This window comes from Xenopus laevis, chromosome 2S (assembly GCF_017654675.1).
Source record: "Xenopus laevis strain J_2021 chromosome 2S, Xenopus_laevis_v10.1, whole genome shotgun sequence".
NCBI lineage: Eukaryota > Metazoa > Chordata > Amphibia > Anura > Pipidae > Xenopus > Xenopus laevis.
In genome coordinates this window covers 124,683,188-124,707,912 of record NC_054374.1, presented here as the reverse complement: position 1 = coordinate 124,707,912, position 24,725 = coordinate 124,683,188, and the positions used below count along the sequence as shown (strand labels likewise).

At 38.6% G+C, this 24,725-nt stretch overlaps 1 protein-coding gene across 6 annotated transcripts in view; it reads left to right on the top strand.

Moving 5' to 3' along the window:
* The window catches only part of enox1.S (ecto-NOX disulfide-thiol exchanger 1 S homeolog), a 129,134-nt gene that overhangs the window by 19,652 nt on the left and 84,757 nt on the right, over positions 1–24,725 (top strand). Inside the window, 1 exon segment of one of the 6 annotated variants that reach the window (NM_001112864.1) lies at positions 17,498–17,562. The exons of 4 other annotated variants lie outside the window; for them this stretch is intronic. In NM_001112864.1, coding sequence (NP_001106335.1) covers positions 17,553–17,562 — 10 coding nt within the window. In that variant the 5' untranslated portion in view covers positions 17,498–17,552. 6 annotated transcript variants of the gene reach the window in all.

Here is a 24,725-nt window from a genome sequence, read left to right as displayed (position 1 = left end):
AGTCTAATCCTGTAAACCAGAAAGCAATCTGAATGACTGATCAATAACCATTACTCCACCGGCCAGTTCCTTCCTACACGCAAAGAAGCGTGTCTAGTCATTTGCTCAATATACTCTAGGAGTTCTCACTATACGTGGGGATTTAGGCAGTTAACCCTTATTAACCCCTTACAGACAACTTGGGTTTCTTGCTGTTATTAGAGGCAATGTGTTAGTGCTAAACATAAATCTACTGTATATTCAGATAACAATTACATGAAATAGAACAAACCTAGATGTACAGTATCATTTATTACTGTGTTCCTGTAATCTATTGTACATATCATTCTTATCTAAAGTACTTGACATATTTGCTGATTGCTGTTGTGAAGGTGGCTTTGGGGCTCTTTGTACATTCATTGGAAAGGACATATATCCTGTTTGGAATTATTCTTACAATTTACAAAATCTCACGGACCGAAAATGAAAACTTTTTTTTTTTTATCTTTGAAAAGCGGCTATTTGTGGTGTGATAGTGTTTCAAGGAAAATAAACACGTCCTGTTTGAATATATGTGAAAATGATCTTCCCGGCAGCATTTTCTCAATCTTGAAGATAATGTATATATATTTGGTTTATGCACAGTGTTTCTTCTTTTAAATGAAAATGTTTTCAGCGTTACCCGGTGTAGGCTTATGGATACAGAATGATAAAATGATTTGCACATTGCACAGGCTGTTAGAAGGTATTGCTAACAGGCAATAAACATTGTGTTTCATGTCTCTGACACTGGAGTCTGCGGTGTAATTGTTTAAGCACATGCCACATTTTATGCTTCCAGTGTCTGATTGTTTCATTACTGTGTCCTTGAAATAAGAATGCAAGTGTTGCGCTTACCAATTTCTATCTGAAATATAATCCTACTTATAATACAGGTAAACAGGTTTCACAGAGGTTATTGAGCAAAGAACGAAGACTACATGAACGAGATCTTCCAGGATGTATGAACAGGGAATGTGGCAATGATTTTCTCTGACATTCCAGCTAAAGTGTATATACTGTATATAGAGTATATATATAATATCACTCCATGCCTAATCCCGACAACCCACTATCTCTATTGATTTTCAATCCATGGCTACTTTCTTTACGAAGAGTGTTCACAGCTTATTAGGTGGTTGGAGAAAAGCATTTATTATATATAATAATATAATAATAGGCAGTATATTTATGTTTGGGGTGGTGGGGTGGAGCAGGCCCGGACTGGCAATCTGTGGGTTCTGGCAAATGCCAGAGGGGTTGCTATAAGGTGCCATAGAAAGTCATTATTAAGTGGGCTGCTAGGGGGCTGTTTGGGCCTCTGTGTACCTGAAATGGCAGGGTCTATTTTAAATGTAATTTTAGCTGCATATCACCATGTTTATGCACAATATTTTCCATATAATTCCAGTGTCATTGCTAGGGTGAGTTGCATTGGTCACAATTGTGTTGCCATTGGACATAATTGCGCTGACAATCTTTGGTGACTGGATGCCGCTAACTCTTAGCATCAAAATGATGTCTGTACATAATTTTTTAGGTTCAAGTATGCTGCCCTATTGATGTAGGCCGATGTGGGAACCCTGGTGCTAGTTGTAGCTTTAACGTTCTCCGGCATCAGTAGATTGATTCACTGTGCATAGTTTATATGGTGCATTGCATTGGAGTGCAAGGATTGGCTCAGGGGCGGGCCAAACCAACCAGGCATCCTAGGCAAAGCGGCCTGCAACCTCACCTCCCTGTGCATGTACGCTCATGCTTATTGACATCATTGGGGGAAATCCTGGAGTAGGGGTAGGCAGAAGGCTTTTCAAGAGGTACCTGCCCAGTACCCCCCAATCATTGTGCCTCAGGCAGGTATCTATTCTGTCTACCCCTAGTTCCAGCCCTGGAGCAGTTTTAGAGACAAGTACTTTTAACGAATGGCTCAGATTTGTCTGCAACCATCCTTGCATGACCGAAGCTGAGCTTGTGGTTCATAAATGAGCTCTTATATGTTAAACAAGGTTTAAAGTAATATGCTACGAAATATTATTTTGCATTTGAAGCTCATCCCAATGCATTTGTTGCCTGCACACAGTAAAATTCACTTGCAAGTGGGAAGTAATCCCTAAAGTGCCAGTCTAAGTAAAAAAGTAATGAAGCATTTTGGGCAGATTTTCGAACCGTGTGTGGATCGTTGGGACATTTTTCGTACTATGGAGAACGGTTGTTTAGTCGATTGGACAGGTTAGAAGATTTCTGTCGGCTAACGATAATATCTCTGCATGCGTTGTCTATCTTACAATCACCAAGGGTGACCGTCACTACTATGTCGGTCATAACTTTCATACAATTGCTGAATTAATGGCCAAAATATCTTTTGATTTGTTCTTTTTACTACTTTATTTAATCTGAATGGTTAGTTGGAGGTTGGGAGATTGCACCGCACAATCGTTTGTCAGACATAATGATATATCTGCATGTCTATGGCCAGCTTTACCGTGGGGAAACCCTGTCCCATACCAACAGATCATAAAGTTAGAATGAAATGTTTAACATCTGCTGTTGACATGGTGTTAAGAATATGGTAAAAGCCAGTTTATCCGATTATTTTTACTACCACAATGCATTTTAGGCTAATTTTGCTAAACTGTAACAGATTCTCAGCTACATATTGTCGTTCTATTACATGTGCTTTCAAGTGCTAGAATTTCTATACACACTGAATTGCAAAGGTATTTAGACACTTGAGCAACTCTTCTATTTTACTGAATAACAAATCCTACACTGAAATTTTGTTTCCTGTAATATTTTTATTTCAGAGCATTGAAGCTCAAAATTAGTTTTATAATGTGACATTGTTAAATGCTGAAAAAACTTAAAAAAATAAACTGAAATGTGCTATTTGCATAAACATTCAGTCCCCAAACTGATTTATTTTGTAGAGCCATCTTGTGCTGTATGGTATTTACCAGCTTTGCACTGAGTTCAGGAGTTAGTTCGGTCCATTGTTTAAGGCAGATTTGTCTCAGGGTGTTAGGGTTAGTTGGACAACTCTTCAGTTTACAAATATTGCCACAGATTCTAAGCTGGACAGAGATCATTGCTGTGATTGGGGCATTGCAGGCCATTCACCTTTACTTTGCCTTGTGTTTGGGATCATTGTCCTGCAGAAAGATGAACTGCACACAGTAAAAGAGCATGTACAGGTGAAGCTAGGTCTGGATCAACTTCAACTGCCCATGCGTGTGGTGCAAGAACACTAGGAAGTCACCTACATCAAGTGGCACAATAAGGCACCCAGCAAGCCCACAGCAATACACTGGTAAGACAGAGTTACAATAAAGATTAATTTTAAATAAATGTAAAGGTTAAGCATTCCATTTTATAATCAAAATCTGAGAAGAAGGCAAACACGGTAATCTTAAGGAAAGAGAATATCTGCAAGCAGGAAAAAAAATCTGCAATACAAGAATAATTATATATTCCTCGTTTTAATATTTCCACTGACCAACTACAAAGAAAAAACTAGATTATTGTCCCTTTAAATAACCTAATGGAACAAAGCAGTGCTGGTTGTCATGAAAACCATTTTCTCTTCTTACACTGATATGATGGATTTATATTGCTGTAATATTAAAGGGTAACTCCACAAAAACATAACTTAAGCTTTTCGAAAAGTATACAGAATTTCAAGCAACTTTGCAATATACATCAGTTAAAAAATATGCAGACTTTTCATGATTTTTAATGGTTTCGGACAGTTCCCTAAGCCTACCCCCCTGCTCTCCTGCTGACCTTTCTGACTACTTTGCTGAGCTGGCTGACTACTGTTACTTTGTATCAACAGCCATCTGTCCTTAGCCTGCATCCTCCAAACCCCACAATTCCCTGCACATGTGATTTCAATAAGGAACGGAACATCATAGTGCAATGCATTGTGGGTTATGTAGTTCCTGCATCATGTCTGTAAGCTGTGGAGAAGTTGTTACAATTTGTGACATCAGTGTTTAGTCCCTCCTTCCCTGCCAGGATTTCAAATGCTGCAGAAAGAGAAGAACTGTTTATCAGCTGGATTTCAGCATAGGAAATGGCATTTATTCATACTTTTTGAAGAAACAGTAGTGTTCTGTTATGTTAGACATCCAGTCATTCCAGACTTTATACATTCATTACATTGTTGGCTAACTAACTATATTAGAAACATTTTTCATTTTGCACAGCCTATCTATTTACCCAGTTTTTATTTTCATACTGAACAATTCCTTTAAACTTTAGGAATACTAAGTCTGCCACCAAGTTCCTTTCCATTATAAAAACATTAACATGTAACAGATCCTATCCTTAGCAGCCAGAGACTTGTGACACGAATGTGAAAAAATTCTTGAAGGCTTCAAAGTAAGCCAGTGTGGAGGGAAACTCATTGAAGTGGAAAGGAAGTAGAAAAGAAAGTTTTAATGACAGAGAACATGTTTCTGACAAAGCATTTGTCTCTGAATAGTAAGTATTCCTTCCAGGTTAAGTGAAAAGAAACCACATACAGGGTATTGATTGGATTCTACTGCGATGCAATAAGCTTCAGAGCCTAGAGCTTCCCCAGCCTTGGGAATTCAAACTTTTGCATCTGAAGACGTCCTTACTGCATATTAAAGTTCCCACATCTTGATGTATGAAGTAGAAACATTAACATAGATTAAGCAAAGTGCTGGGAGTGCTGCTTTTGGGAAAGTCATTTTAGGTTTCTTTTTTGTTTTTATAAAAAAGAAAATTGGATGGAAAAGAGAAAATAAGCCCAAAGCAGCTATGCATCTGTTAAATGGCTAATGCGTATTCTTTTTGAACATTTGTGATCAAGGGTCCCCCTTGGCATGAGGGGAAGGTTACGGAAGAGAGGGCTATAGAAGGCAAACTGTGTTACATCTTGAGGAAAATGTAAAATGATGGTGAATCAAGGCAGAGATTAGGTGGTGGCTGCATAGATAAATGTCTCCATTCTGCAGGGCATCTGCATTTCCCAGGGGAAAGACAGAGGTGCACTTTGTATCTTTCTTGGTGGTTGTAAATGAACCTGCTGATATTTAAAAGATGAGCATATCCAGACGAGCTCTGTTTCCTGATATGTACAAACATCAGATAATATGGGGCTGCTTGTGTATAAAATCATTTAAATAGAAACACAAATTGAGCAAATGTGTTGCATATTGTTTAAACTACTGTATGTCCACCACATCTGTGCCTTGGCTTACCATGTAAGGATAGTAGTACCAAATAAAATAGGTGTATTGGTAACAGTTGAAATCATGTTTTTTTTAATATATCATCAGATCAGTGGTCCTAGACCCCAGTGCATTTGCTATTCCTTATATGTGTTGTACAACACTTGCCTGTGCCCAGAGCTTTACACATAACAAAAGCATCTGTCTACACCAGGGTTCCCTGACCTTTTGAATCCATGAGCAACATTCAGAAGAGAAATGAGTTGGGGAGCAACACAAGCATGAAAAATGTTCTTGGGGTGCCAGATAAGTGCTGTGATTGGCCATTTGGTAGCCCTTATGTGGATTGTCAACCTACATTGAGGCTTTGTTTGACAGTGCACTTGGTTTTATACAACCAAAACAAGCCTGGAATTAAAAAATAAGCGCCTACTTTGAGGCCACTGGGAGCAACATCCAAGGGGTTGGAGAGCAACATGTTGCTCATGAACTACTGGTTGGTGATCACTGATTAAAATGATTTTCTTTAGAGTCTCGGAACATTTCTGTTGCTCTAGCTGAGCTTTAGGCTAAAGGGCACACACTAAGATTCGGGGAGATTAAGTTGCCCGGCGATAAATCGCCTCTTCTTCAGGCGACTAATCTCCCCGAAAAGCCTTCCCGTTGGCTAGAATCGAACTGGCACTCGGAGCGATTCGTTTTCCAAAGTCGTCTAAAGTGCTCCAAGTGCCATCCCGTGGCGATTTCAATTCTAGCCAGTGGTAAGGCTTTTCAGGGGGATTAGTCGCCCGAAGAAGAGGCCCAATGGCCTGTTTTACCCAGGCCATTGGGGTAAAAACAAAACGAAAAGGAAGCAACAAACGTTCGTTTGCACCTATCACCAGGTGACTTTTCGCTCTGTCGAACAGTCATTACTCTGCAAATTTTATTGAACTTTACCTCTTTCGCCAGGGTTTACTTCGCCACCTCAGACCAGCCGAACTGATAAAATGAAGCTACATCTTCCTCAATCTGATCTCAGTGACATCATATCCGATTTTTATTACTAAAATCTAATTTTACTCATACAAATTGAACGACTCGAAAACTCTAATCAAATTCAAACTCGATTCAAGTTTTTCCTACGAAAAAACTCGAATGTCAGGAAGGCTGCAAACATCTCCAGATTGATCCCTGGAACGCTCCTATTCACATAAATTCAGCAGGTTTTAGGTGGCAAATAGTCTAATTTGAATTCTTAAAGGGCCAGAGTATAATAAAACTCGAAAATGGAATTAGAATTTTTTTAAAAAGTCGAATCGAGTTTGAATAACTCACTAGTCATATTTGAAAGTTTTGACCATAAAAAAATTTGAAAAGTCGATAAACCTTCCCCTTACTGTACTATTAATAAATAACTTCCGCTAATAAATGCCATGGGTTCTCCTATTATCAATATATAATACACAAAAGCCATGAATATCCTGTAAATTATATCCTTATAAATGGTGAGTAGTGATGTCATCAGTTATAAATGGTGAGTAGTGATGTCATTTCTGTCACATGACTCACTAAAATTTGCGTATTATAATAAATAAAGTACCCCCAGTTGTAAAATATGAGGATATTAGAAGTTACCTCGGAGTTCAATGACCTGTATAAAAACACTCGGCCTTCGGCCTCGTGTTTTTATATGGTCATGAAACTCCTCGGTAACTAATAATATCATTATATTTTACAAGAGGGGGTACTTTATTCACTATATATATATATATATATATATATATATATATATATATATATATATATATATATATACATACATACACATGTGGGGGCACATTTACTAAGGGTCGAATATCGAGGGTTAATTAACCCTCGATATTCGACCATCGCATTTACTTCGATCGAAGGAAAAATCGTTTGAACGATTCGAAGGATTTCAATCCAACGATCGAACGATTTTCCTTCAATCAGAAATTGCTTAGAAAGCTTATGGGGAAGGTCCCCATAGGCTAACATTGGTGCTCGGTAGGTTTTAAGTGGCGAAGTAGGTAGTCAAAGTTTTTTTTTAAAGAGACAGTACTTCGACTATCAAATGGTCGAATAGTCAAACGATTTTTACTTCGAATCGTTCGATTCAAAGTCGTAGTCAAAGGTCGAAGTAGCCTATTCGATGGTCGAAGAACCCAAGTGATAATAGGATATAATGTGTGTGTGTATATATATATATATATATATATATATATATAAACATTTAGTGATAATAGGATATACTGTGTATGTGTGTGTGTGTGTATATATATATATATATATATATATATATATATATATATATATATATATATATATATATATATATAGTAATAATTCAGTTGACATTATTATATGGTCATTACTTCAAGTTGATTCAGTGTTGTAGACAGTGAATGCATTTGTTATGATAATAATTTCTAATATGATATATTTAGTCTTTGGAGCATTGTGGCATTTGTTATCTGTATATTATATACACGTCACCATATAGCAAAAGCATCCATAATAATGTCTGATTGTCTTTATATCTGCATTATTTTAAGGCATAGCTGTGCTGAACATAAGCAGTGGCTCTGCTTGTTACGCATTCAGTTCACAAAATGAAGGAGCTGAAATTCAGCAGACCCTGGGGAAAGAATTTCAGAGAAGTAAATTCAGATGCATATAATGGCTAAAAGCAAGGAGGCTTTGTATAACTTCAGCCTGTCTTTGGAGAATTGCATTAGGCAATGCTAATCTATGAATCCCAAATAACAATGCTCCTTTGTTTTATGTGGGTTCTGTAATTGTGTTTTATAAAATACAGGAAAAATAAATAAGATGCATGAAAGGCTGAACTGTAACATGTTCTGAAGCGTAATTCCAGAAGTACTATTTCATTTCTTCAATGTCTTGAAGTTTTGATCTGTTAATCCACTTTTTTATGTAAGTCTGTTGCAGAAGGTGAAGGATGGATTCAGAATTCAGTTGGAAGATATCAGAAGTGAAAGTTTTGAATATACATCAATTCAATTAGAAAACCCATTAATTCTGAAAAAATGACTCAAACAATGATCCAGTCATGTAATTGTTTATTAGTGCTTCTGGAGGTTCTACAGGGCAAGCTTAATGATAATACTGCAACAAAAAATACCAAAATATCAACCATTTTGTGAAACGATACTATTTAAATAAAAATAAAAAAATTCCACTGGAAACATTATACAGCGAAGTAGCTGGGAAAAACTGATTTCTAATAGTCTCAGACAAGAAGAAGACTAAAGTATAGCTAGTAATTCAGTAGCGTACAAGCAAGTGCGCAGAGGTGATATCCTAAGTGAATTGCAATGTGAGCTTAGTCAGTGGTACTTTTAACCAGCAGTCTTTACTGTAGAAACAATTCAGTGATTTCCAAGAAGACCTGTTTTTTTTTTTTTGCAGCATTCTCACTTGCCTAATCCCACCCTTAACAGGATGATAAGGTTTTTGTTCTCACTGACATCCTGCCAGCTGGTAAAAAATAACTAGAAATACCATGATGGTTTTGACTAACTTATTTATAAATGGGTGTTAGAATGGAGGAATTAAGCAGTCAAAAGGAAATTGAATTTAAATCAGTGACCACTGTTAAACATTGAGAAACATTAATGAGTCTTGAGGTCAATTTAGCTCTGCTGCCATCAAATACCTTTGGCTTTGAAACATTTTTTTTACAAAACCAATACCCTTGCAAATGTGAAATACACAGGGCCGGATTTACATAGCTGGCACCCCTAGGCCCGCTGTCATTCATCACCCCCTCACTTTTATTCATTCAAATGTTATTGGGACGAGAGTAGTGGGGATTGGTGCACATGAAATTTAAAAAATCTATCTCTTGCGCATTCCCCAGTGTTTCTGAACCAATGTAGGTGTGGTTGGGCAGCATGCCACCTCCTAAAATACTGCTGCCCTAGCCCTGGGCCTAGAAGGCCTGTCCATAAATCCTGGCCTGGATATACAGTGAAACCTCAATTTTACATACCCTGATTTTAAGTTTTTCCCTCATTTTATATTGTTTTTTTAAGGGAACACCAATAGACATAATGCATAATGCATTTCCCTAATTTTTCTGGTCCCTTGGAAAACATAAAATGAGGAGTTCTATTGTATGTCTAAATGGATTACTCTTTGGGCTTATTTATTAAAGTCTGATTTTTGGACTTTTAAAGTGGAAAACACATTTTTTCTGAAAAAAAAAACCCCTACATTTTTTCATAATTCTGTTTGTGTTAAAAGTCAGACTAAAAAAGTACTTCAACTCAGACCTGCAGAGATCATGTAGAAGTCAATGGCAGATGTCCTGTTAACATTTTGAAGATATCCCAATCTGCCCTGGGTTTTGTACAATAATCCAAAAATTTTGTGGTTTCCTGGTGATAATCCAAAAATGTTTTCGTGCATCCAATTCAGAAAAATGGTACGATTCAGATTTTTTTGCGATTTTAGTGAAAACTTATTGATAAAAAAGTGGGATAAAGATTTTGATAAATAACCCCTTTGTGTTGTTATAGCAAATTTCACTCTGTTGGTGGGGGAGGGGTGGTACACTTTGTGGGTCTGTGGTCAGGAGTTTGTGTTATCCTAAAGGCATTCAGCATGAAATTTGGGAAATATGCCGATTTCTTTCCACTGAGCTATCACTGAGCTATCAAGATGATCCAATTTAAAGGGGTGGTTCATCTCAGAAATTAACTTTTAGTACATTAAAGAATGCCTAACATGTAGCACCAAAATGATCCTCATGTTTCACCACAAAAAAGACGTGCATAGACTCCAATGGATGAGAAAAACTTGCGTCAAAAATATTTTGTCACCCATAGACTTTCGGCATTTTGTGAATTTCAAAACTGGTCACTAATCCCCAAGTGTACTGAAGGATCTCTAGGTGGGCTCTAGCCTAGGAAAATGCTCTTTAGCCATTCCCTCTTTCCATTTTAGTCCTATATATCATTAAAGCATACTTAATCCATTGACTGTGGGCAAAATAAAGTAGGGGCCATTCACATGTAATGATTACAACTGCACCTCCTTTCAGATGACTGAAGGTCAGAATCAGTCAAACTACCCAACCAAATCTAGGCATGTATGAGGCATGTATGAACAGAGCGAGTATAATATTGAAGGTTTTTTTCACATATAAATATACCAGATGGCTTTTATTGTACAACAGCCCTAACATAAATGTTTTGTGAGAATTCTCATTGTTTTCCCACCATTACTTTTCCTGAGCTTGGGTGGGAAAATACAGTTACATATTGCCTTCATTTCACATTTACATTTAAACCAGAAAATATGAAGCCATGTTCAATATGCAATGATTTTCAAGGGTGATTTTTTTTTTCTCTTCTTAGCATTTCCCTGTTACAGTATATGCTGGAATGGTCTGACCATATAATTTGGTAAAACAAGGATTCCTTGTTTTTTTGCCATGCCGTGTTTTATAAGTTTGCTGCACAGAATTTGGCATATGGCCTTAAATTGGATTTTGGAGAATATCAGTTTATCAATATTGATTGTAAAAAAAACTAGAAAAAATATAAATATATATCGACTATGTGGTAATATTACTATCAGTACTCACATCCTTCGTTAATTAACCCATCCGTCCATGCTTTTCTTGATTACCTAACATCACATTCATATAAAAACACCCTAAATTACTACTTCTCCCATCTGCTTTCTAATAGCTGTGCTTTCTATACAATACATGTTACTCTGAGCCAGTGTATTCTATTTTCTGTACCCTCTGGCACTTTCCTTTGTTTCTGGACTAAGGGATGCCTGTGAAAGGCATTGTGATCACCATGGTAATCCCTGCAGCTATTAAGACACAAAAAATATAGCTTGTGAAGTTACAGTTTAATACTTTTACCCCATCCTCTGTACAGTTGTAGTCTTTTTACAAAGGGATGTCATTCTGCTTGCCTTAATTCTTCTCCTGCGGTGTCAGATATAAAGAACAGGGGGGTACTCCGTCTCTAAAAAAGATAAAACAGAAGAAACATCACGACTTGAAAGCAAGGCCGTCTGTCTGTAAATAATTCAAAGAATCAAAGTAGGTTTAAAGTGGCATATATAATATAGAGTATTAAAAGAAGAAGAAGTCAGATCATTTCTCCTGTAAGTGTTTGCCACTGTGTTTCATGCTGCCATCCTTAAAATGAAGGTAGTGATAAAATAATTTATTTATTTTTCCACATTGAAAGCAACTGTGTTTGCGCTCTTGAAAATACATTGTGTCTGGGTTTTGGTGTAAATTAATAAATCTTTATAACTGCTTGATAACATTTAAGAGATGACCACTTAGATAATGCCTGGTTCTGCCCGTGGTATGTAGATCTTAGGTATCGATTGCCTAAAGCTGGCCACAGACGTGGAGATATGATCAAACGAATAATTGTTTCGTACGATTTTCGGACCGTGTGTGGAATGTCCCGACATTTTTTGTGCCGATCAGTCGATCGGACAGGTTAGAAAATTTCTGTTGGCTACCAATAATTTCTCTGCATGTATTGCCGATTTGCCAATATCAGTGGGAGACTAGCACCAGCTTTGTCAGCCATAACTTTCATACGATTGCTGTCAGGGGCAGAACATCATCTGATCTGTTCTTTTACTATTTTATTTAATCTGAATGGTTAGTAGCAGGTCTGGAGATTGGGATGTCCGATCGTTCGCCCGAATTTGCAGGTATATCTGCACGTCTATGGCCAGCTTAACTCTAAACACAACTAACAGCAGATATTAGTGTCCTCATGGACAGGAACAGTACAGAAAAAAATTCCACTGGATATTTTGCTGCCATCTATGGGAGGCCTATTCATTAACATTCAAATGTGTGTAGTCTTAGATGTTTTTTCAACCACGACTAAACCCACAATTTTTATAAAAAGCATAAATGTCTACTTATTTATTAAAAGAGGTATAGGGGACCCACAGGACCTTAATTTGTATACAATTTCAATAAATAAAGGTAAAACAGGTCAATCTTTAGACATTTTGTGGGCCTAAAAAATAATGTGCTGTGGGGCCCAGTAATATCTACAGTAGTTACACCACTAACCCTAACTGAACTATTCCTCTGGATTCATAAATAAAAATATTTAAATGATGGTTCACCTTCAAACTACTAGTTGTTTAGATAGATCACGAGAAATAACGACTTTTTCCAATGACATTCTATTTTCTATGTGTGACTGTTTTTCTAATAATGAAGTGTAAAGTGTAATTTTTCACCTTCTGAAGCAGCCCTGGGAGGGGGGGATCGCCGACCCTGAACACTGTTCTAAATGGATATATTTAGTTGATACATTTCTTATCTTTGTCCCTGCTGAGCAGAATCTCTGGGTTTCATTACAGGCAGCTGTTAGAATTGATACAATAGTTGCTAATACTCCAGAGATGCTGCTGAGAAATGTATCAACTAAATGTTGCAAAACTGTAACCGTTCAGAATCTGCACCTGAATTACTGAGCTGCCAGACGCAAACACCAGAGACACGAACATTCAACTTTAAATTTAGATTTTGGAAAAACAGTAAAAAACAAATAATGGAAAGTAATTGAAAAATTATTATTTTTCTGGGGAACAATCTGAAAACAACTGAATTGAAAAAAGTTTTTGGAAGGTGAACAACCCCTTTAAATCTGTTTGGAAGTGGAAATTGCTTGGCTAAGGAAACAAGATATGTCTGCCCTATTATTTATATTGTAATCACATTATCCAATCTATTTCCTACTTCTTTGAATTTCTGGCTCCAATATGTCTTGCTGCTATCATATGAGTACTATAAACCCTCAGTGTTTTCAGTGGTCATTTGTCATGTCAAGGAGTTGCCGTGATTTCTAATATGTATTATGGTCATACTAGCTGCAAACCTAGAGCAATATTGGTCTGTCGTGTTGAGAATGGGAACCGATTTATAAATACAGAAAGTCAGCCGGAATCCTTAAAGGCCATTAGGATCTCACATGGATGACACAGGGCAATGACTTGGTTATACAGTATGGAACAAACTCTTTAGCACAGGCATAAGCTCTACAGTTATTATTGACTTCAACTCCCAGCATCCAACGCTAACAGATGGGTTATGTTGGGGGTTGGCACTCACATTAGCTGGGGGGTGCAAATTGAATGTCCCTGTTGTAGCTCTAAACAACTGTGGGAAAATCCTGTAAATGACAGTTTGGAACAAAGTTGAGTCATTTTCTAGCACCCAGTGTGCTCAGAAATATAAGTTCTAATTGGTTCAGTCCCTACAAGCCTTCCCATTTCTAGCAGAGCAGGAGTCCTTTCAGCTATCAGCCTTTTCATTAGTGGTGCTTGCGAAGCAAAGCATCACTACTGTTATCTTGCAAACTTATTTTTTTAGTGGTGCTTGCGAAGCAAAGCATCACTACTGTTATCTTGTTTAGTGGTGCTTGCGAAGCAAAGCATCACTACTGTTATCTTGCAAACTTATTTTTATTTAGTGGTGCTTGCGAAGCAAAGCATCACTACTGTTATCTTGCAAACTTATTTTTATTCTTCTTCCGTATGAAAGTTTGGCGCGTAACTAGTCCCGCACCGTTTGTCCTAGACCCATGAATGAGGTGTCAAATCGTGCGGCTTAATTGGGAATGGGGTGGTATGACTTTTCTAAGGGGTGGGTGGTTAATTGCCCCTTGCGGGGGCAATTAACCACCCCGAAAAGTCCCATAGATTAACATTGAGGCCAACTTTTGACGGATTCTAGCGCAGAGAGGGAATCTTGTAGAAACGTTAAATTTACCACATTTGAAGAGGTTTGCGACCTGTGTCAGATGATACCCCACACGAGGGTATAAGTTTTACCCCCGGGGCAGGAGAGGTCCCCAAATTTGCCCCATTGACTTATAATGGGGAATTTATCGAATAATTAGTTTGTCGCAGACCCATGAATGAGGTGTCAAACCGTTCAGCTTATTCGGGAATGGGGTGTTGTGACTTTTCTGTCCTATTTTGGGGACCCAAAAAAGTGAGCGGAGCCGCAAACAACCAATCAGATTTTCCCTATTGACTTCAATGAGAAAATGTAAACAGCTGTAATTCTCACAGTAATAAAGCCAGAGCTCCCAAACTTGGCACCGTGGGTCACTGGGTGACTGCAGCCAAAATTTACAAAAAGTGGGCGGAGTCTACAACAGCCAATCAAATTTCAGCCATTCAATTAAATAGGAAAATTTTAAACTGCTGCCGCTCTTAGACGGTTAATGGCAGCCTCCTCAAAGTTGGCACAGTTGGTCACTGGGGGACTGGGATTAAAATTAAGAAAAGTGGGTGGAGCCAAAACAACCACTCAGATTTCTTTGATTGGTTTTAATGGGAAAAATTAAGAAGGCTGCCATTCTCTAAGTATTGATGTCAGGGACCTTGAATATCACAAATGTGGTCGCTGGGGGTTTCCACTTCAAGTTTAGAAAAAGTGGGCGGAGCCACCAACAACCAATCAAATTTCATTCATTGATTTTCAATAGAAAAAAATAGAAATGCTGCCATTTTTACACATTAAATGACAGCATTCCCAAACTTTGGTATGTTAGTCACTGAGTGACTGTGGTTCACAATTAGGAAAAAAAGGGGCGGGGCAACAACAGCCAATCAGATTTGGGCCTGAGTTTTGCCACGGCAAGCACCACTCACATTTTCTTCAGGAAATGTACCTCTCTAGTTCTATATGCCATAATACCCCTGTTATTCCTAGCGGCTAAAATAAAGTCACAGCTGAACCCTTGATCTCCTTCTTGAGATAATTTTGACATTGGTTCTTGGTAGCATACTTAAGTACCCAACAAATTGCATGCTAGCTGTTAGACATGTAGTTGTGGCACTCCTACTCTTCTCCACAATCTTTCTTGCATAATTCTTTGAAGACAAAATGGCACACAGAGAAGAGCCTCTGGTGGAAAAGAAAATGCCAGAAATAATTTGTTTTTTGCACTTATGGTATCATCATACTCTTCCCTAATAATGTAAAACAAATAACAATTGCAGGCAAAATGGGCTTTGTTTTTAGCTTCTTTGTAGGTACAGTGATGATTTACCGATAGGGACCATATCCACATCAATAGTTTTGAATATATTGTTGCATGCACTTGAAAGAGCAGAACACAAATGTCAACAATATACAGTATATTCGCACTTAGAGCAAGCTTCATTGTTTTCAGACATATTGAATTTACTTAAAGCATGGTTAAAAAACGTTTTAATAACTTGCCAACACATTGCATATGCAATTGTACTACAAGTATGGGATCCATTATCCAGGTACCTGTTAACCAGAAAGCTCTGAATTACAGGAGTTCCACTAAAGCCAATAATTCTAATTTTTAAAAATGATTTCCATTTTCTTTGCAGTAATAAAACAGTACCTTGTACTTAATGGTAAATGAGTACAATACTGTTATTCAGTGTTTTTTCAGAGAATTCCAATGCCACTGCTTTTGCAAGAGGACATGGTGTCTGATGCATTTGCACCCGATGTGTGTGAAAATGTTATGTCGACTGCATATGAACTTCAAAACAAATTGGAGGCACCTGTGTTGAAAATGTTCCATGTTTGCTTAGTATTATTTCTGGTATTTTAGTGTAAGTATGAGCCCAACTGTTTAAATCTAGTGCTGCAGGGCACAAAGGAAACCCTGGAGTAACCTCCTGGTCTGAAGGTGGCAGTGGTTCCCCTTTGCCAATAGCTGCAGCAGCACTCGATTTAGAATGTAGATAGAACGCAACTATAAGGAAGTGCAAAGAGCGAACTGTGCTTGCAGCAGCAGTTTTGTGTATTTATTCACTTTATGTGTAAATTCACCATAGATTTGCGACTGGGGAATTTATTTGCCATCACTACTTAATAGCAATAGATTTATAGTTTAGGTCTAACAATACATTCTTAAAGGAGAACTAAACCTCCTTTCTAATAAAAACTCCTACCCTCCAGAGTCCCTTCCACGCCCCCCCCCGCACTGGAGTTAACATAAGTTAATACAACAAAGCCAGTAATTACCACTTGTTGCAGAGTGAGCGCAGCGGAGCTCATGGGGGCCATCTTCATCCGCTTTGGTAATCTTTGGGTCTTCTTCTGGCTCTTCGGTAATTTTCGTCATTTTCGGCGCAATCGCAGTTGTAGCTAACAGGTAAAATTCTCCAACTGTGTATGCGCCAATATGGATCTTCCTTACTGAGATAACCAAAGTGGCTAAAGATGGCCCCTGGGGGGTAATTACCGGCTTAAGGGTATTTACTTGTAACGCGTGTGTGGGGGGGAGCAGGGAGGGGGGACTATGGAGGGTAGGGGGTAGGGTTGCCACCTGGCCGGTCAGGGGCGATCCTGGCCCCTCCGCCGCCCGAGGCAGCAGCAGTTTCTGCCGCCCCCCTCCCCCGTGCGCTTACCTTTTTGCGCTTGAGGGGGTCCGGGGGGGTCCACCAGGGTGGCAGAGGGCCAGTGCACTAGCACAGAGAGTCTAACTGCGCTCTCTGCGCTAGAAGAGCCTTATTTCCGGTTTGAAAACCGGAAATTCGTCTCTTAAAGTGCCAGGAGCAGCATTTTTGCCGCCCCTGGTACCTAGTGGGGCGCTGCCGCCTGAGGCGACGGTCTCAAGTCGCTTCATTGGCGAAGTGCCCCTGTGGCCGATATAAAAATGATGGTTGATACCAATGTTATAGGGAAAAAAATAAATATATTGGAAGGCCGATATTTTTTCCCAGAAAAGTTGGCAACCCTAGTAGGGGGTAGGGGTTTTTATTAGAAAGGGGTTTAGTTCTCCTTTAAGGGACTTGTTAAACTGATTTATATCAGTTTTTGTAAAAAGAGAATTTATTAGCTTAATAATAATAATAATATATGATAGAAGGCTTAGAAGCCCTGCTACTCAGCCTTGCTTTGAAAAGCGCACGAACACACTTGTTTTTGTGAGGCAGTAACAACTGACGAATAGCGCCTGTCTGCATGGAGAAATGCACGTTTCAGAGAGGTCTATTAATATAATATATAATAGACCTCTCTGAAACGTGCATTTCTCCATGCAAACAGGCGCTATTCGTCAGTTGTTACTGCCTCACAAAGCAATAGTGTGTTCGTGCGCTTTTCAAAGCAAAACAACACTCACGATGCTGCTGTGAAACAATTACACTAGCCCCTAAGGCTCCGCCCCACCTGCGCCGTAACCCCGCCCCACATTCTACTTTTTTCCTCCCAGGCCCACGTAATATACGTCATTAAGGTCCGCCCCCTCTTGCCGTCAATTGTAGTGGAGGGTTCGCTCTCCGGGTCTCTGGAGCACCACAATGTTCCCAGGTATGTTAGAATGGCAGCTGTTATTGAACGATATCTCCCAGTGTCCAGCTACAGGCGTGCCCTGATGGCCAGTGCTGCGAGTTGTATTTCAATCACAGCTGCGATGTCCCTGGCGGCAGTTTCCTGGTCACAGACAAAAGCTGACACACACACAGGGCAGTTCTCTATGTAGACTCTATGTAGACCTTCTTTGGCGAGAGCTATTCAACTATGGCCAAGGTGTCCTTTAATATGGGCTCGGGGGGATGTGCTGGAATGAGGCTTCTCATGTAAAGCAGCAGGAAAAGTTCATAGACCGGCTGATCTCATCGCAGGTGACAAGAAATGCTGAAACAGGGTTGTTCACCTTTAAATTAGTATGATGTAGTGAATGATATTCTGTTTTTTGTTTCTTATTATTTGCGGTTTTTGAGTTATTTGGCTTTTTATTCAGCAGATCTCCATTTTTTTTATATATAGTCTGGTTGTTATGGTACACATTACCCTAGCAACCATGCACTGATTTGTATAAGAGACTGGAATGTGACTAGGAGCCGGGCTGAATAGAAAGATGAGCAATAAAGAGTAGCAATAACAACACATGTGTAGATCTATAGAAATAAGCCAAATCAAGTGTTCTTTCCCATGAAGACGTCTCACCAGTCATCCAACTTGCTTTCTCAATTCAGAATAACTTGTAAATCTTCCTACACGTTATTCTGAATTGAGAAAGCCAGTTGGATGATTGGTGAAACGTCTCCACGTAAAAAAAAAAAAAAAAACCCACAGCAAGTCCACTTGATTTGACTTATTTCTATAGATCTGCCATGACCTGGATGAATGAGAAAGAGTATTTGTTTTTTAGATGGGCTCAGTGACCCCCTTGTGACAGGTTGAAAGAATCAGAAGAAGAAGGCAAATAATTCAAAAACTATAGAAAATAAATGATGAAGACAAATTGAAAAGTTGCTTAGCATTATCCATAAGTTACCATAAAGGTGAACCACCACGTTAACTAGGAAAACTGGGAAGTCTTCTTTGCCTGTTAGGGTTTATATAAATGTTATTGCTTGTACTGTACATAGTGGCCTAGTGCTTAGCATTGATCATTTACAGCACTGGGGTTCAAGTTTGCTTTTTGGCCAGGGGACTATGTGGATAGTGTTTGTATTAATATCTTGCGTGAGTTTCTGCTGGATGCCCATCTTTTTCTGATCAGCTTTATTCTAGTATTCCAATGTGCTGCTAAGATCAGAAAGTTGCAAAGAAGCTTTCACTTTACATTGTATTTCCTTTTTATATCACTTTATTTTGTTTTGCACCGGTTTATATATATTACTAATGGAAGGAGGTCAGTAACACACTAAGAAATCTTCTAGTATCATAAGTCACATAAAGTGTATTAATGTCCTCCCTATCGAGGTATGGGATCCTTTATCCTAAAACCTGTTATCCACAAAGCCCAGAATTACAGAAAAGGCTGTCTCCTGTAAACTCTATATTATCCAAATAATCCGATTTAAGAAAAAAAAAAAAATTCTCTGTTATTATAAAGCAGTACCCTGTACAAGAACCAAACTAAAGGTGGCCATACACGGAGAGATCCGCTCATTTGGCGATCTCGAGGTGGGCCTTGAGGTGGGCAATATCAGGCTGATCCGATTGTGGGCCCTAGGGCCCAACCATCGGATCCTAGCGAATGGGCGGGCAGATCGCGGGACCGCATCAACTAACAGATGCCAGACTTTGGCCAGATCTTGATCGGGGAAGCCCGTCTGGGGCCCCCATACACGGGCCAATAAGCTGCCGACTCGGTCTGTCTGCAGCTTTTCTCGGCCCGTGTATGGCCACCTTAACATACAATTTATACTTATTGGAAGCAGGACCAGCCTATTGGGTTTATTTAATGTTTTCATCATTTACTCGTAGACTTACGGTATGCAGAATTATGGAAAGATCCATTATATGGAAAGCCCCACAGGTCCCATATCTGTACTGTGACAAATAGCTACTACATTTACACGTGGTTGGGTGTACTTGCTGATAACTAATTTGCATAGAAGATCCAGTCATTACAAAGTAGTAGGTGAGCCTATGTTGTATCTAGTTGGCAAGTCTATTGTGGTTCATTAGTTAGCTGATATGCATCTAGTTGAATTAAGGCTAATGGCACACAAAGCATTTTTCTCACAGCCAGTTGCTCTCTATTCATGTGAAACGTCACATATTTACAGCAGTAGCTCATGACTCTGGGTGTTCTTCTGACTGAGTGATTATTGGTCTCTCTGGCATCAACATGTATTTAGTACTTAAGGGTGTAGAAGTATAATTTCCCATATTTCTCTATTGATTGGAGGGATTCTGGTAGCTGTTGTCAAACAGCTGTTGCAACCCAAAAGGTTGATTGGTTTAGGGTAGGGTTTTTCGCATAAATAAGTTGATTGCAGTAATGTCAAGCATTTTGCAGCCAAATAAAAAAAAAAAAAAAATAAGGTCTGCTGGAGTTGTGTGCAGTATCAAAATCCTGTTTACATTTGCTCTTTGCCTGACTTCTCTTCTTGGTTAGGACATACCTCCCAATGAAAAGAGGGACAAAAATGTTGCATTGTCCAGTGTGGCACATTTTGACCACGCCCACTTTATGGCCACACCCCACACCATGTCCATTTTACAAAACTTGGCAGGTTGTAAACGTTTTTCGATTGTAGGAAGAAAACCAGCGCTATAAGCTCAGGGATAGACAGAAAAAAGTGATATATAGTGTAGTAATTTTTAGATAGAGTTACACCTCTTTGTGCAATTGCTAGGGGGTGTGTTCTTTTTCTTCCACCAAAGGGTTTGGTTGCCCTTTAACTGTTTGTGTGTTTTTTTTAGAAATATTTGTGATATAATGTGTGGCAGGTTGTAAAAGTTTGCACACATTTCTGCCAATTTTAGTGTAATGTTTTATGTATTATAACAGTTTAGCTAATGAAAGTGACATTGCCCTTTAAGCTGTGTGTCTCAGTTCTCACATGAGACTGGCTTATCGTAAATATTTACAACTGTATTTTTGCTTATCTGAAATTGTTACAAATGTATAGAAGAGCATTCCAGCCGTTTAGTGTTCTGGGCTCTCTGCCAAAAAGCCTCTTATTTTAATTAAGTTTCAGAAACTTTGTATCTTTTTCTGGTGTCTGTGCTGGAGATCAAAGAGAAACTTGGGACATTTAGGTAAGAAGCTGTCAAAATCGGGACTGTCCCACAGCAAACGGGACAGTTGGAAGGTTTGGGTTAGGAGTACCCACCAAGTGCTTACCTAAATTCTGGAGAAAGGTGGTTAAGAATTTTTGTTCATAGAAAAATACGATAAATATTTGAGTTTTTTAATTTTAAAATCATGACTGTATAAAAATGTGAAACAACTCAAACAGTGAAATCACATTCAACCCATAATTTTCAAGAGTCAAGCCAAATTTCCAATCAACCTTGAAGTCTCAAAAATAGCATGAATTTTGCTAATACAACTCCTATTAACTTCTGCATGAATTCCCCATCTTTTAGATGCCAAATCTCTATATTTCTGGGATTTTCTTGTGCTTAAAGGAGAAGGAAACAAAAAAAACGACACTACCTTCAATGTGTTTTCCATCAGGCCCCCTCCTGAAACGCCATACTAAAAAATCTGAAATCATTCCTGCTTCTGTGTACCATGCTTCGGAAGTTTCGCCCCTTTCCACAGTTTGGCGCCGCCATTTTCAAATAGGCGCATCACTTCCGTCCTGCGCTCTCTCTGTAATGCGCATGTGCCTCCTTCGTGACCCCCCCGCATAATCATACTCGCATTCATTCTTTTTCCTTTTAAGTTAATACAGACCTCAGACAGACAGACCTGATTGCTGCCTGCCTTTTTTTTTTTAAATCTCCCCCCTCCTCAGCTCCTGCGCTCGGCTCGCTGACAGACTGTAAATTAAATCCTGAGCCAGCGCAGGAGCTTCAAAGCTTACCCTAATCTCTTAGCAATGGGAGAGCAGGAGCACGCGATTGGTGAATGAAGAGACGAGGCAGTGGCAGAGAGGTTAGCGATAACAAACGGAGGTGTCACGTGACTGCTTCGTCATCACTGCACAAGGAAAAGATTTATTCTCGTGCGCATGCGCAGGGCACGGATTGAAACGATTGCGCATGCGTGTGCCCTATTCAGAAGGATTTATGGACAACAGCAAAGGTATGCTATATCATACATGCTTACACTTTTTAAAAAATCTATTGCAGCTAAAAGATTAATGGAAAAACGAATTGGAGATTGATTGCTGGTAATTATATATACTATTCCTTGGCAACACTTAGAGCTTAAGTAGTTTTTTGGCTTTCCTTCTCCTTTAATAAAACTAAAATTTGCCATTTTTCAAATGCAGCAAATTGTATTTTAATGTATATTGATGCCATTTTATTTTTGGTTGTAACTTGGTTGAGATTTGAAGTGCAGTAATAGGCAGATCTGGTAACTCAAGAGCATTTGGACCAAGTGAAAAAGAAGACATTTAATTTTCAGATAGTGGGTGACAGATCTTCATGCAGATAGATTTATCGTTAACACTATGATTTAGAGAAAGTTTGATTCGTTATATTACAGCTGCTGTACAAACAGTGTTCCATATAGTGTAAGCTACATATCTGTACAAATCCGACCTATAAAGGGTTACTGACTCAATGTCAGAATTCACTTCTCTGCTTGTCAGCCTAGTAAATTTTATGGCCCTGTGCTCCAGGACTGGAACCCTGCAGCTGCATTCAATCACTGCACATTCACTTTATTATCTCCATCTCCCCAATGGCAGCAGCAAGAGCGCCTTTGTTTTTTTTGCTGCCATTTCTGTACTGCACCTGCCAACATCTAGATATGGAACAAAGGAGGCAATACAAATTAATGAACTCAGCTCCTCTTGTTCCCTGGATTAACTTTGTTGTGGCCTCACGTTTTTTCCCTTACCTTCCTACCTGTAATCACATTAAGGGGCAGATTTATCAAGGGTCGAATTGAAAATTGAAAATTGTTTATTTTTATGGTCAAAAGTTATTCAAATAGATTCAAGTTTTTTTTTTTAAAAAAAAATGTATCTTACTCTGGCCCTTTAAGATCTGGAATCCGACTGTTCGCCACCTAAAACCTGCCGGATTGCTGTTTAAGTCAATGGGATCAATTTTGAGTTGTTTGCAGCCTTCCTGACATTCGAGTTTTTTTTTCAGAGAAAAACCCGAATCGAGTTTTCAAAATTCAAATTGAATTAGAGTTTTTGGGGCGATTCCATTCACCCGAGTTTAAAAAAATTAGATTTTTTTTTTAAATGAATTTTGATTGGTCGAATTTATGGGAGTTTTTAAAAACTCACATGAATTTGAAATTCGACTTTTTATAAATGTGCCTCTGACTTTTTATCATGTGTGTGGCCATCAGCACAATTACAGCTTCTTCTTTTCCCCTTTTGCGACCTTCTCCCTCCCTCCCCCCCTCCCCCATCAAATTATTATTACTGCTCCCCATCTGCAAAATTAAATTGTTCTCTATTCTTCAATTTTATAGTCAGTAGAAAGTATTCCTGGTACTATTGCACAAAAATAAAGCAGAAGATGTGAGAAAGTAAGGACAAATTATATGGTAAAATAAATAGTCTTATTACTTTACTATTAAGGCCAGGGTGAGATGATGATTTTTGCATATCACCACTTTTGCAGTGTCTAGTCGGCCTCTAATAGTCACCTATAGCTGTAGCCAGAAAAGTCATTGCTCATTTAGATGACGTACCAGTTGCTCTTGGGGACCTTAAATGTTTTAATAGCCAGTGCTGGACTTCAGACGACAGTCCAAACAGAGCTGCTTTTGATAGAGCAGAGACATTTAGAGGTTCAGCTAGTGGCTGTTTTGCTTCCCCATCTCTCAGGGGCACATTTATCAAGGGTCAATTTTCAAATTCATGTGAGTTTTTTAAAACTCCTTCAAATTCGATTGAATTCAAAATTCGACTTAGGGAAATTTATTAATAAAATCGAATTGTCAATTTAAATGATCCGAAAACTCGAATCCGAAAACAAACAGAGATGTCAGGAAGGCTGCAATCTCCAAATTGCTCACTGGACCCATTGACTTATACAGCAATTCGTCAGGTTTTAGGTGGCAAATAGTCTAATTTTTAAAGAGTATGATAAATCTCGAAAATAGAATTTGAATTTTTTTTTAAAAAAACTTGAAACGAGTTTGGATCATTCCCTAGTTGAATTAGAATTTTCAATTCGACCCTTAATAAATCTGCCCCTCAAAGTCATCCAGTGTCATTAGAAACACAGCTGCGTGTGTTTCAGGGAAATAAAGCTACATCATTAGCGGTAAGGGGTGACTATACGTGTAACTGAACCCCTGGAAGACTCACAGCATTGATTTACAGCATAAACGTTTAGTGCAGAGGGGGATGCAGCTTTCAAAATTCATTGGTCAATTTAATAAGTAACAACCTCTAAACTTTTAAACTTAGATTTTAGAAAAACAGGTAAAAATAAACGATGGAATGTCATTGAAAAAAGTATAAATAAGAAGCTTTGTGACAGAGAGCCTCGGGCACACAGCACCTGCACTTGGATACATTTTTATAAGATAAGCAAAGATACAATTATAACTATTTAAGATAAGCAGGTCTTGGAGACTCACATCTTAAAGGGCAATTTAATCTTCATTAGCCAAACTGTTATAACACATAAAACATTGCCTAAAACTCCCAGAGATGTGTTCAAACTTTCATAACCATATTTTGAAAAATGGATATGGTAATTAGGAGTATGGCCATAAAATGGGCGTGATCAAATGATTTTTGCCACATTTATTCCGCTTTCCATTTTTCAAATGTTGGGAGGTATGCAATAGTAAAAATCTAAGTCCAGCTAACCCAAGTCTCGACTCCTTTAGCTACATTGATTAGGAGAAACAATAGCCTTTCAGAAAGCAGTTTCGTTGTGAAGTGCTGGCTCTTTCTGAAACCACATTACCATCAAAAATGGCCTTCGCACCGATATTACTTAAAACAATACATTACTATAACCAGGGATGCACCGAATCCACTATTTTGGATTCGGCCAAACCCCTGAATCCTTCGCGAAAGATTAGGGCAAATACCGAACCAAATCCTAATTTGCATAGGATTTGGTTCGGTATT